General features: G+C 45.2%; 1 protein-coding gene across 1 annotated transcript in view; it reads right to left on the bottom strand.

Annotated features, from left to right (window-relative positions):
• Nucleotides 1–13,092, bottom strand: part of LOC118386028 (E3 ubiquitin-protein ligase ubr3-like) — a 40,501-nt gene that overhangs the window by 16,738 nt on the left and 10,671 nt on the right. Inside the window, exons 19-29 of the mRNA XM_052523311.1 lie at nucleotides 12,486–12,630; nucleotides 12,236–12,340; nucleotides 11,971–12,147; nucleotides 11,698–11,730; nucleotides 10,494–10,945; nucleotides 9,347–9,435; nucleotides 6,880–7,029; nucleotides 5,853–5,986; nucleotides 2,651–2,761; nucleotides 2,332–2,544; nucleotides 1,893–2,029 (exon numbers count right to left, since the gene is read on the bottom strand). Coding sequence (XP_052379271.1) covers nucleotides 1,893–2,029; nucleotides 2,332–2,544; nucleotides 2,651–2,761; nucleotides 5,853–5,986; nucleotides 6,880–7,029; nucleotides 9,347–9,435; nucleotides 10,494–10,945; nucleotides 11,698–11,730; nucleotides 11,971–12,147; nucleotides 12,236–12,340; nucleotides 12,486–12,630 — 1,746 coding nt within the window. The remainder of the gene's footprint in view (nucleotides 1–1,892; nucleotides 2,030–2,331; nucleotides 2,545–2,650; nucleotides 2,762–5,852; nucleotides 5,987–6,879; nucleotides 7,030–9,346; nucleotides 9,436–10,493; nucleotides 10,946–11,697; nucleotides 11,731–11,970; nucleotides 12,148–12,235; nucleotides 12,341–12,485; nucleotides 12,631–13,092) is intronic.

Genomic DNA, 13,092 nt, shown 5'->3' with positions numbered 1-13,092 from the left:
ATCCTGCAATCCACAAATAAAATGTTCTTAAATAACGTTAATTTTAATATATTGTGTTAATTTACAGAATACGTTAATCATTTGGAGCACAATGTGTTTAAAATATATATATATTGGCAGATATATCTGTGACTTTTGCCTCCATATAAAGTGAGTATCAGACCGAAAAATCCCATATTGGTTAGGCTCTATTAGCAACCTAAAACAGTAGGGCTAGTGGGCAAACCTAAACGCATCACCTAGCAGAATTATCCTCAATATATGCGTGACTGACTTTCCCCCCTTTTTATAAAAACCCATCAGATTTGTTGTTGTGTTTGTTTTGGACCAGCTATTCCGTATCAACAAATTACAGAACTTCAACGGTTCCGGGTTTGCACAAGCTAGGCTGTTAGCATAACAGCTGTTTCATCCAGTTTCCGTGTATAATCTCTGCTGTGAATTCCCAATGCATATCCAAACATTTAATATAAAAATTTGCGCCACCAAATAATGAAATAAAAGCCGTAACAGAATAAATTGATATTAAAAGCAGATACAGTAGGTGTTGCTAAAATTAGACTGAACTGGAGTTGTTTTGATCCTGCCACTGGCCATTTCCTCCCAACGGCTGGGAAGGTGGGGGAAAATCCTCGGGCTCCCTGTATGAAAAAGCAATTTCACATAGATAATGCAGCTGCACCAAGCTCCATCTGTCTGCTACTGATAAGAGCGCCCCTGTGACAGAGGAATTGTCTATTCCTCAGGCAATTTGCACTGTTCACTGAACTTGTAAAAGCCAACAGAAACCCAGACACAGGAAGCAGGGATTTCTTTCTGCCAGGCACAGGGTGAGGAACCGGTTGAGTGGACCGTGTCATGGGGAGGGGGAGAGGTCGGGGAGGGACCAAGGCCTTCCCACAACACTCTGGTGAAAGAATAGAATGACGGTTGCATTCTCTACTCCCTGTAATGCATGATCAATTTCAGGTTATGATAAAAGCCCTGCAGAGCGCCTGCTACCTCCAGATTTTTACAGAGGAGCGTGTTGTTCAAGGAAGGACGATTTGGGCTCTAACACACGGCGCAACAAAACTGTGAATAAGCGCTCAGGAGAAAAAGAGCTCTTCAAATCAGTCAAAGGGAGGCAGAGTGATAAATCCATACAGTCAGAGGTAATAAAAGACTAGGCAAAGGATGGTGGAACCAACCAGAGTCAATACCATTTTACTGCAGTCGTAACTGACAAAGCTGCTTAGAAGCAGCACTTCCAGCCCCACACTGCAGTACAAGCAGAGGTATGAATAAAGGCAATCAAGAAAACCTTCACAGGTTCCGAGCAACTTCATTTTTCCCTTCTTCAAAATACTCTATATATCCGATGCAGGTACAAAGACAAATTCGATACGCTTCGACTGTACACCAAAGTTAATGTACAAAAGCCTTTTCAAGCAGCCCTTCTCAAATCGAAGAAGTGCACTCAATGGGAAAAAAAACAAAAACAAAAATACAACTAGGCTAAACTCAGGAAAGGTTGCAATTCTCTTTCTGTGCCCAGTTATTGTAGGCTAATGTCAGGCAGGGAGCTGGCTTTAAGAGCACAAAGGAGCAGACAGGACAGGCAGCCAGCGGCCACCAGACAATAGTCAGTGGTGTGTATAATAAGAGCAGTGAAGGAGGACCTCCCTGTCTGACTGGAGCAAGGTGAGGGGGTCACTAGCCACAGGAACACAGTCTCACTGAAAGATAGCCCGCAGTGACCAGTCTATCCCACATCTCCAAGGCCTGTCAGCAGGGTGCACTTTCACTTAGTCTAGCTTGAAATTGAGAATTCTCTGTAGGACTGTGACAAATGGAGTCTCTAAAATGGTATAATTTTGAAGAGTCTCAGAGCAGACTGCGGTGTTCCTCACCTGGCCACAGAGTACATGAAGAGGAAGTCATTGTCAGGGGAACCAGGGTTCTTGCCATAGTCCATGTACTTCCTCTGGGTGGTGTTCTTGATGTCCTTGATAACCAACTCCATCTCCTTACTGAGGTTGGACTCCGTCTGAAGGGGAAAGGTTACACAGTGACTTCATAGCATCTCCATTTTGACAACAATGGTAATTTCGACATAATGGTCACCCACTGGTATGCATTTGCAAATCACTGGTATGGTATGGGAAACAAACCACAGCAAAGGTTTGCCAGGAGATGACCGGTTCAATATGAACGGAGGCTAAACTGGGGTACCACTAAAAAAGCTGCAATATCGTTAGTGCCAGTCTCATTTGTCAGCTAGTGATGTGTTAAGATGGAGTGATCAGGGGAACAGACTGGGGTGAAGCTGTATAGACCTCTCTGCCTTACAGTGGTGCTTACTGGGAAAAATCCCAGCTGCTCTTGCAGGTCCTCCACCTCCTTCACCAGCACAGAGGTCTTCTTGTTGCTGGGCATGTGCCAGCTGACCACCTCGGTGCTCCGGCCCGGGCGGCAGGGCAGCACGCTGTTAGCAAACTGTCTGCACAGCGGGCAGGTGAACTCTCCCTTATCCACAGAGAAGCCCTGCATCACCTGGTCATTCTGTGTAAAAAAAATGCACTTGGGATTATTACAGAGGCAGGGTAGGACTGCCTCATGTCATGTCCCTTATGTCAATCCATACTCTAATGTATAGATACTCTCTTACCCGCAGTGACTCCATGTAGGACTTGTGGCAGTCTATGTGCAGGGTGTGTCCACAGGTCTGCACATACACACCTCCATCCCAGCCTATTGAGACTGACTGCAGACAGGAACTCTGCGAAACAGACAAGAGAACAGCACAAGACAGGTTAGAGTCTATATTCCCTTTGAAGTTCCATAACGGTAGAAATTAAATATATAGACTCAGCAAAGAAAAGAACGTCTCTTTTTCCAGGACCCTGATCTTCACTGTAAAGGGTTTGAACACCGTTTCCCATGCTTGTTCAATGAAACATTAATGAACATGCACCTGTGGAACGGTCATTAAGACACTAACAGCTTACAGACGGTAGGCAATTAAGGTCACAGTTATGAAAAAAAACACCAAAAGAAAGATGCCCAGGGTCCCTGCTCATCTGCGTGAACGTGCATTAGGCATGCCGCAAGGAGGCATGAGGACTGCAGATGTGGCCAGGGCAATAAATTGCAATGTCCGTACTGTGAGACGCTTAAGACAGCGCTACAGGGAAACAGAACGTACAGCTGATCGTCCTCGCAGTGGCAGACCACGTGTAACAACACCTGCACAGGATCGGTACATCCGAACATCACACATGCGGGACAGGATGGCAACAACTGCCTGAGTTACACCAGGAACGCACAATCCCTCCATCAGTGCTCAGACTGTCCGCAATAGGCTGAGAGAGGCTGGACTGAGGGCTTGTAGGCCTGTTGTAAGGCAGGTCCTCACCAGACACCACCGGCAACGACGTCGCCTATGGGCACAAACCCAATGTCGCTGGACCAGACAGGACTGGCAAAAAGTGCTCTTCCCTGGCGAGTTGTAGTTTTGTCTTACCATGGGTGATGGTCGGATTCGCGTATAGCCAGTACATGACTTACTTTTGACAGGGACATATTATTCAATTTGTTAGTCACATGTCTGTGGAACTTGTTCAGTTTGTCTCAGTTGTTGAATCTTATGTTCATACAAATATTTATACATGTTAAATTTGCTGAAAATAAACGCAGGTGACAGTGAGAGGACGTTTATTTTTTTGCTGAGTTTACAATAGATTCATTTAACTACATTTCTAATGAATTACAAGGCTCTAGACAAACTTTTTTCCACTTTTTCAGTTGATGGCACCAGCACATGATTTGAGCACACCAATTTTCTCCTGACCTGTGTCCCATCATGTAACTGCATTTTATACAGAACCAGTTTAAAAACAACTAGCCATGTTTTAAATTAGCATGCACTCGCAGGGCTTGACATTTCAGTAATTTTGCCAGTGGCACACCGGGCCAGTGCTAAAGCTACTGGCCCGAATGCAAAGAACACTGTGCCCGGGAAAGCAGATGATGCGTGAATCACTTAAATCTTCTCTTTAAATTTGCGGGCTGAGTAAGTAGCCTATAATGACCCACCCTCCATACACAAATAATTACATTTTAACTTGACAATATATTTACATTGATAGTTTGGAGGGGGAAAACAAATATCTACAGTTGTAGGGCCCTATACAATCAATTTTATATTTTGGTAAATTCAGTTTTCCCTTAGTTTCTTTCAGGCTCTCAATCACTATTTTGATTTTTTTAAATCACACTTTATAGAAAAACTACAAAAAGTCCATAATGCTGAAACCGCATCAGTAGACTAGAGGTAAAAAAAAAAACGAAACAAAAACGTCAATTGAGCGACTAGCAAGAGACCGTTTGACTAGCTGTGTTTTTGTACTGTCAATATAGGCTACATGTGATGGTAGAGTTAGCGAAACAAATGCCCCGCGCTTGATACAAATTGTGATAGTCTGCCAGGTAGGCCTACTTTGCAGTCAACTTTTTATTGGGAAGATTTGTTAGGAAAGCCTTTCGAAATGTTAATTCAAAAACAGAGGATGATGACAATTGCGCATCGCAAAGACTTCAGACCAAACTTTTTGAATGGTCTGCATTCCCATTGTTTGAATAAATCTTCATAGTTTTTTTTAAAAGCCAATTGCAAACCAAAAACTAATGTGACAAGCAAAAAATAAATGTAAAATTTAAAAATAAATTACAAATCAAAAAACAATCACTGGCACCCAACCAACCAATTCAAATGAGGTGTCGCACTGCCAAGTCAAAAGGGTTGCAAATGCAAGTGGCAGTTTTAAACCCTGAATTTACATTTCTATGTGCCAGTAAGGCAGTAACATTCTCTGGAGAAAGAATGAAAGAATAGCAGTGCAGCTAAAACTGAAAGACAGTGGCAGTGTTTCTTAGTCACTGACTAACTGCCTCAGTGCTCCCAGTCAGAGAGAGGGGGAAAAAATAAAAAATAAGGTGGAGGAGAAGGTCTGTCGGGAGGTCTAAATCCTCCATGCCTCATTATCTCCGCTCTCAGGCTGCTGGAGTTACTGACAGACTAGCCGATTAAACGCAACTCTGTGATTTACGAATGATTTGAGTGGCGACTGGAGCTCGGGTCATGACATAGAATGAAGTTTCAGTAAAAAAAATAAAAAGACTGATTCCAGCACACAAATAGCCCGCAGTAGTTGCCGCTCGACTCCGTCTAGTTGAGTTGAGTCGGCTACTGACGGACAGGCAGGCACACTTCGCCGGAGGCTGGGACTAGGCTGTTGAATCACCGGAAACCCACTCAGGCAGAAATGGTTCAACATCTATGATGGGAATCAACTCCATGTGCATGAGCCTCCCGTGTGGCGCAGCAGTCTAAGGCACTGCATTGCAGTGCTAGAGCCATCACTACAGATCCGGGTTCGATCCCGGGCAGTGTTGCAGCCGGCCGCACTCTAGCGACTCCTTGTTGCAGCCGGGCGCAATGCACGCCGACTTCGGTCACCAGCTGTGGTGCGGCTGGCTTCCGAGTTAAGCGAGCAGTGTCAAGAAGCAGTGCGGCTTGGATGGGTCGTGTTTCGCATGACGCATGGCTCTCGACCTTTGCCTCCCCCGAGTCCATATAGGAGTTGCAGCGATGGGACAAGACTAACTACCAATTGGATACCACAACAATTGGGAAAGAAAAGGGGGAAAAAAGTACACAATAAAAAGTAAAAAATAAATTAAAAAACAGGAATGCTTACCTGTGTGTTACAGTGAGCCTTTTTACTTGATAGATCAAAACCAAAGACACGAGAGATATACAGTTTATAAAATGTGTGCAAAGTAACCAAGTGAGTGAGTCAGACACCTACATCTTTGAAGAAGCTCTGCATGAGAGCCAGCCTGACGTCGTGAGCAGCCCCGCACGTGTCCGCTGGGTAGATGCGCTCCTCGTCAGTGGTTGGCAGTTTCTTTGCCTCGTCGCTCTTGCATCGGTGTCCCAGCACTGAAAGAGTCAGAGCACGGGGGCTCGTTAGTGAGTGATAATGTATTACTACACATAAGGAGCTCTCAGATTCCCATTTATAAGTCTGCATAACATTTACATAGAACAATCGAGGGGCAGCGGTTGCGTGGAAAACATGTCACGTTGAAGGACGTTTTCTCTCCCTTTTTCCACATCAGGAACAGAGATTAGTGAGTGATAAATCAGTCGATAATGACAGCTCGTCTCCCGCACATCCTCTCAGTAATCAGCGGCAGTCCGGGAAAAATATCCCGCTCCCAATGATTATGGCTTCCAATCTAAGGACAAGACGACCGTGTGCAATAATGATCGGAGAGATAATTAACTTAGCGTTTACATTGTCTTTTGATAGGCATCATATGAAATAGCAGTTGGCAGATCATATAAGGTGTTCTTTTGACCTTGAGGCTGCAAGTGTTCCCAAACCGCAACTAATTACTAATAAAACATGCCGTTTATTTTCATGACAGTGAATGATCCTCTGTCTGGGCAGCATGGCATCGAAATTAACTCCTAGCAGAGAGAGGCTGTATGAAAACGCAGCCCGGGATCAACGTGAATGATAAATGAGCCAATTAAAACAGCTCAACTACCTATTAAAATTAGATTTCCAATATGGTGGAGCCAAGCTGCCATGAATAACTGTTTTGGTTTAAATCGGCAAGGGCCGTGCTAAGGGAATGCTAATGTTCTTATCTATGAAATACACTACCCTGTTCAAATGACTCCGTATTGCCATTTCATTAGGTGGTGGTTGAAATTGAACTACAAAACCAGGACGGTGGTGAGACAAAAGCAGATTGTGTAGGCCATTCATCTAGTGATGTGAAACAGGGAGGGGGCTACTGGGGGGGGATGTAGTGCAGTAGTACCTGAGGAGGCCTGGAGGAGAACAACCAGGCCAGTGGGCCGGTCCTCAGTGGAAGGGCCACTCTGGCCACAGATCACACAGTCATAGAGGACCTCAGACTCCTTTACTTCAGAGGCACCCAGGTCCATGGCTGCTTCAGTGTCCGGGGATTCTGACAGACATACGACAACACAAAAGGGTTACTTTTGGTTCCTCACTTCAACACTTCATCAATACCACATCAAAATACAAATAAAAGGCTTCATCAGAAATGCTGGACATATCATCTAGAACAAATCTCATTTGGAGCTGGATAGCAATTTTGCATTCTAAAAACAGATTCTCTGAGCAATTGACATTAAACGAGGAGACAAACATATTGGAATAAGTACTTGGAGCTCGGGGAAGATCTTGGCAAGCCATGTGTGGCGGTAATGTGGTGTGAAACTGCTGTCTTTGGGGCTGGCTAAAACAGGCAGTTAATAAAATGCCATTTGAGGAGGTGCCAGATAAGCTTGCGTTCCTTCCTAGAAATAATACCACGCTCAATTACTTTGTTCTTTCATAATTCAGAGCAAATCAATGACTAGTTCTATTCGGTGGGACACGGGTCTCAACAGTTCCACTTCAGTGAAATAGCATGTATTTTCCTATACAATTGCATTTTCTCAATTGCAAGATGAGAATGGGTGGTTAAAGAGGATACGCATTGACAAAAACACAGGTAGCATTCAGACATACTGGTCCACCACTCACTCTACTGTAGTGGAAAGGACTGTGCCTCGTGTCAACACTTTCAGCTCTCTGCTTGCTCTGTCCAAGTGATTGGCGTGGTACTGGAGATTAATTACTGAAGTGAATTTCATTTGAAGAAAAAAAAAAATGTTAAAAGATTTCAATTTGAACAGCAAATACGGCATAGAAATGTCAACCCCATGTTGGAATTGATTTATTGCGTCAGGTGGACTGATCTCGGGAGAGGTCGGTGTGTTCCCGGGGAAATGAAAACAGTTGGCGTTAGACGGAACAGCTCAGGCCTCGGGCCGTCAGTGCACGCTGATCTGGAGACAAGGACACTGGTGTTGCTATGGAGGACGACTGCCTGGCTATGCTATTTTTCGCTCCTGAACAACATACGTGTAAAATCGTTGCAGTCAACACTGTAGCATGATTGAGTTCGGATAGTTGTAGTGACAAATTGAATGCTTTCAGATGGCATCCTATGAAGGATGCGGTGGCATTTTCAGCCCTCCAACGGCATAGCCTACAACTGCTCAATCGTAAACAAATCACTGTCCAAAGTCATTTACACGCAAAAATCTAGATCATAAACATTCCAATTTAGAGCCCATAATAAGTCATGCTACAAAATCCATTTAAAAAGCAGATGCTCGCAACATCTGTTACCCGAGTCAAACGCATGAATGCTCAGAAACAATAGGATCATATCTTGAAACACACGAGCCTCACCGTATTCAAAATGGTCATCTTTCATGTGGCACACAGCTAGGAGCGAGAACAAAAATGCAACACTGTAAACGGGAATTCAAAAAAGGGGATTTTGTCTTTGCGCATAAAAACACAGGACATCATAGTACCCGGATGTCGGTCTTATCTTTGGTTTTCCACGAAGCCCATAACCACTGCGGCCAAGAGCACTGGGAGATTCGTGTTTGAACAGATGCTTTCACCATTGGACCTATTTGCCTTGTCAAAATCCCAGCACAAATATTCATATCCTCTGTGACCTTTGATTCAATCTGTGAAACAAACATAGCTCATGAGAAGCCAATGACCAATCTTTATACTGAGGAGATGGACACGCAAGCTAATCCATTCAATAAATGTGGGGCGTTGTCAGCAGGGACATCTGCAAATAAGATGGCGAAATTACTACTCAAACAATTGCACGTTTCTTCAAAATCTGTGCAAATAGGCAAAGTCCATTTACATTGTTAAACCCGGCCTAAGTGTTCCCTCTGATCACAGAGACCATTATTCATCCGCTAACCACGCTGGGTCAGGGTCGTCCCTGGGAGTCCATACCACTATTAGTGCTTTGATCCGCTGTGCATTCGACCAGCACGACTCCAACCCCAGGGGAGTGCTTTCCTCTCATTGTGCCTAACAAGTGTAGGTAGTCCATGGGAGGGCCGAGGGCTGTGGCCAGTGTCACCTTGCCACAGTGGGGGGGGCAAAGCTTTCTTTCCTTCAAAGACTATAATGGAACGAGTCCATAAAATGTCCTCAGCATGAGTGGCGTGGAGTCCACTTCAATGTTATAGCAAACCGGGCCCCGTATCCAAGAAGTCCTAGCATATATATTGCGCCATCTAATAAATCTGTCAATACAGAAGTACAGCTAGAAGCTTGGAAAGGTTTCTGAGAAGACTGACCCAACATTCACAATAACTCATAGATGGGGAAAACAACAGGAATGTGCTTTGAGAATGAGAAATGGTGCTGAACCAAATGAGTCACTGCCTTACCAACATCCATGGCTGTTTCCATGAAACTCTTCTGTCTGGAGGCAAACTCAGCCAGGAGTTTTTGCTGTCTCTCTCGAGCCCTCTGACGCCTGAACGGAAAACAAAACTTCAAAATCACAGAAGACTACTTCCATATAAAAACTGCCATCGATACAAAGAGTCACAGTCATACTATTTCACACAAGTGTCAAAGTGTTGCATAGCTTGGAAATAGTCAGAGACTGGAGGTGACACCGCCACACATAAAACAAACCAAAAATCCTACAGAGCTATTCTAATCAAAATGTGTACTTAAAATAGAGTGCTGAGGCATTTGGCCCAGGCTTCCATTATTTTGATGCAGGAGTAATGCCCATTCTCTTCACTGATTGGGTTAGCCCATCACCATAGCAACAGCTTCCATGTGTAAGTGGAAATGCTTCGTTTTAATAATGCACCGAAAGCCCTTCTCTCAATGGCTAGCCATTAACATCACCACCACTCACTCAACCAGTGCGTTACCATTTCCAGACAGTGACTGGTCTGCCCATTACACAACGCTTGTTTTTCCTCAGACGCCGCCACAAAGGCACACTAGATCATGCGAGATTGGCTTTGTAGCATTGGACACTGATACATACAAACTACAACGTAAGAGCCTATTCTGAGCACGGCTACAGTATGTGACTGGGTGCTGGGCTGTGAAGGTGATTACTTCCCTAATGTGGCTGGCTGTAGATCCTGTGCAGACTTCCAGCGAGCAGGGTTGACTGTAAATAGAGACCCCTAATAAGAGGACATAAACAAATGGTGACAGGAGCGCCACAGCTCAGTAATTCCCACTGACAGCGTCAGGGGCAGACAGCCCGTCTGAGAAATGTGAAGCACCCCCTTTCAGCTTCCTCTGCCATTGGCTGGCCCACAGTCGCCCTGGCAACAGCCCGAGAACAAGGCTCTATCTACGCTGATTGAATATATATATATATATATTATTTTACAAATTCATACTCTGCAGATGCCCTTTGACTAACTTCAAAAAAGAGTTTCTCATTTCAAAAGCTAATAAAGTCCTCACATTGAAACAGTTCAACATTGATTATTGTATTCATTTTAAGAGACACCACATAAGTTGATGGTTTTGCAAACGGAGTGGCAACCTGTAACAAACCTCTCCTCCTTATCCATGGTCTTCTTGGCAGTGGGGCTGTTCTTCTTGGGAGCGACGGGAGGAAAGACCTTCCCACAGATCTCCTGGATGCTGCGCTTGCTCTGGTGGCTACGCGTGGCCGCCTTGGTGAGGATGCGCTCGATGGCGGTGATGCCGTCCCCGTGGGCGTGGCGGTTTGGGTTGGCGTCCATGTCCTCCAGCCAGGTGGCCGACAGCGAGTTCTGCTTGGCCGACAGCTTCTGGTGCAGCTTGATGAGCAGGGAGAGCATGCTCTCGTGGATCTCCAGGATCTCGGTGACCAGCTGGGGAGGCGTGCCGGGCGGGACCCAGCGAGTGGAGCTGCTCTTGGGCCGCACCGCCTGGCTAGCCTCTGTGCTGCTGCGGTTGATGATCTCCTGGAACTTCCTCCGGCGCTCCGCCACCAGGCTGAACACCTGCGCCTCCCGCACATTCTACCAATAGCAGAGTCACACGTCAGATCTCTCCTACACACACCTGCTTTCCAAACATGCAGCACAAACCATGGCCCTCTCAATAAACACATGCAGATGAGGAAGAGCAAGAGAGACACCCATGTGACCACCTTTCCTTCCAATTCAGCCGTTCCATGTCAAAACGCTGTCTTTCAATGGAGTGTTTATGTGCACGACACAAATACAACGTCACATAAATCCATTTTGGCATGATGGATCCCGCATCCCTACATTAGGAGGCCCACTTGCCATCAGCAGATGGGCACGGCGCACATATCGAAGTCACATTAAATACCCCTAATTCTGCTGACTTTTCAAGAGAAACCTCAGAGTTCTAGTTCATATTATGAGAGGAAAATTCAACCCCCACCTTAAATGTGAAAAACATTGGAACAATTGCAATGACTTGCCCTGACAATGGATGGGAGCACTGTTAGATATACATACATCACACAGCCCTGTCAGAGCGCCATCAATCAAGGTAACATGCCGTTAAAAAGCGTTTACCCAGACTCACATTATACACTTAGATTCAACCCCCATCAGAGCACAACACCACACACTCAAAATTACCTAAATATGGCTACAAATCATAAGACATGAACAAGAGAACAACGTTGTAATGGAGGTTTTACACGACAGTCAGAAGAGAACACACTGCAAGGCCCTGAGGACATCATCCAGGTCTTCCTAGTAAGACCAAACAAAACACTCAAAATGCAAACCGCTACCTCTCTCCAATTCCCTGTCAGACGCCTGGAATTCTGTGGAGCAGAAGCACGGCAAAAACAACATTACGTAAGTGCTTTTAACACATATGGCCCTGGCAAAGAGCGACCTCTCCACATCAAAAGATATAACAGGCTACATAATACAAATAATACCCAGTATACTGAAGGAACATTATACCTCATCTACCCAGGGGTAAGCAATTCTGAACACAGTAGCATGAATACATGAGTCGAGGCAGTACCACCCAGTGTGCAGGCAGGGTGTTAACTGACCTGGCCGAAGTTGGATGCCTCGGCGCTGGTGCTGGCAGGGGGCTCCCTCTCCCTCTTCACCTCGGGGGCAGTCTCAGGCACCCTCACCCTTACGTAGTTGATGACATGGTGCAGGTTGGACAAGAGGTTGGTGCCTGGGAACCAGCTGTCATGGCAGTGCTCCTCAATGCAAGGCTCCTAGTCACGGAACATGAGAAAGGGGGTTAATGTGAAGGGCACATAGGAAGAACCTGACGAACGTCGTCTGAGTGGCTGAAGGTCTAACCTCATCCCCCTTGTCCTCTTCAACCTGGTTGTCCAAGCCCAGCTCAATCAGGTAGAGCACCATGCACAGAACGTGCTCAGACATGTTGGAGTGATCCAGCCAGATCTAAAAACAAAACATTTCATTATTGTTCTGCCAAATTCAACCATAGGGCAAATCTCACCATCAGATTTGATCAAAGACAATGAAATTCCTATGCACAGGTGTTTCTTTGAGGGACGAGTGAGTGAAGAGGTGTTGGAAGGGTCACCTTGTAAAGCAGTGTGAAGATGACAATGTGCAGTGTCTTGCAGTGCAACAGCCTGTCCAGGCCTTTGTAACATGGGTGCAGAGGAGTTCGCTCTTTGTACGGTGGCCATGGATTCCCCGTAGTGTGCATCCCGGACTGTTTCAAGCTGGATACAACAACAAATCAGGTCAATTCCAAGCAATAATCAATAGAGCTCAACCCAACATCACAAACGCATAGGTAATAACGTAACATTAAATCATCTCCTGAGGAATTTACCACACGGAACCTGTCAGTCTACGCAAAATAACAGCCGATCGGCTGAAAAGACAAGCTATTAGTGATGAAAGAATCGTGGTTATATAACAACGTGGCCTGGTTGACAGGCAATCCGTCATATTCCAATAATGTGAACGAGTAACATAAGCCTTCTATCACAGACTTGTGGGGAAATTGCAGCTTCAATATGCTTCAAGGGGGAAATACAATCACCTGGTGTCATGACAGGGTTACTACACGCCGTACTAGAATGTATGTTTCAACATGTGATGATCTAAAAATAGCAAAAATAACTCGAAATCATTCTTATTTGTTGTTCAACATGGATTGAATAGCTTGGAATTCTAAA

Source organism: Oncorhynchus keta, chromosome 7 (genome assembly GCF_023373465.1).
Source record: "Oncorhynchus keta strain PuntledgeMale-10-30-2019 chromosome 7, Oket_V2, whole genome shotgun sequence".
In the NCBI taxonomy this organism is placed as follows: Eukaryota; Metazoa; Chordata; class Actinopteri; order Salmoniformes; family Salmonidae; genus Oncorhynchus; species Oncorhynchus keta.
This window is presented reverse-complemented; position numbering and strand designations above follow the sequence as displayed.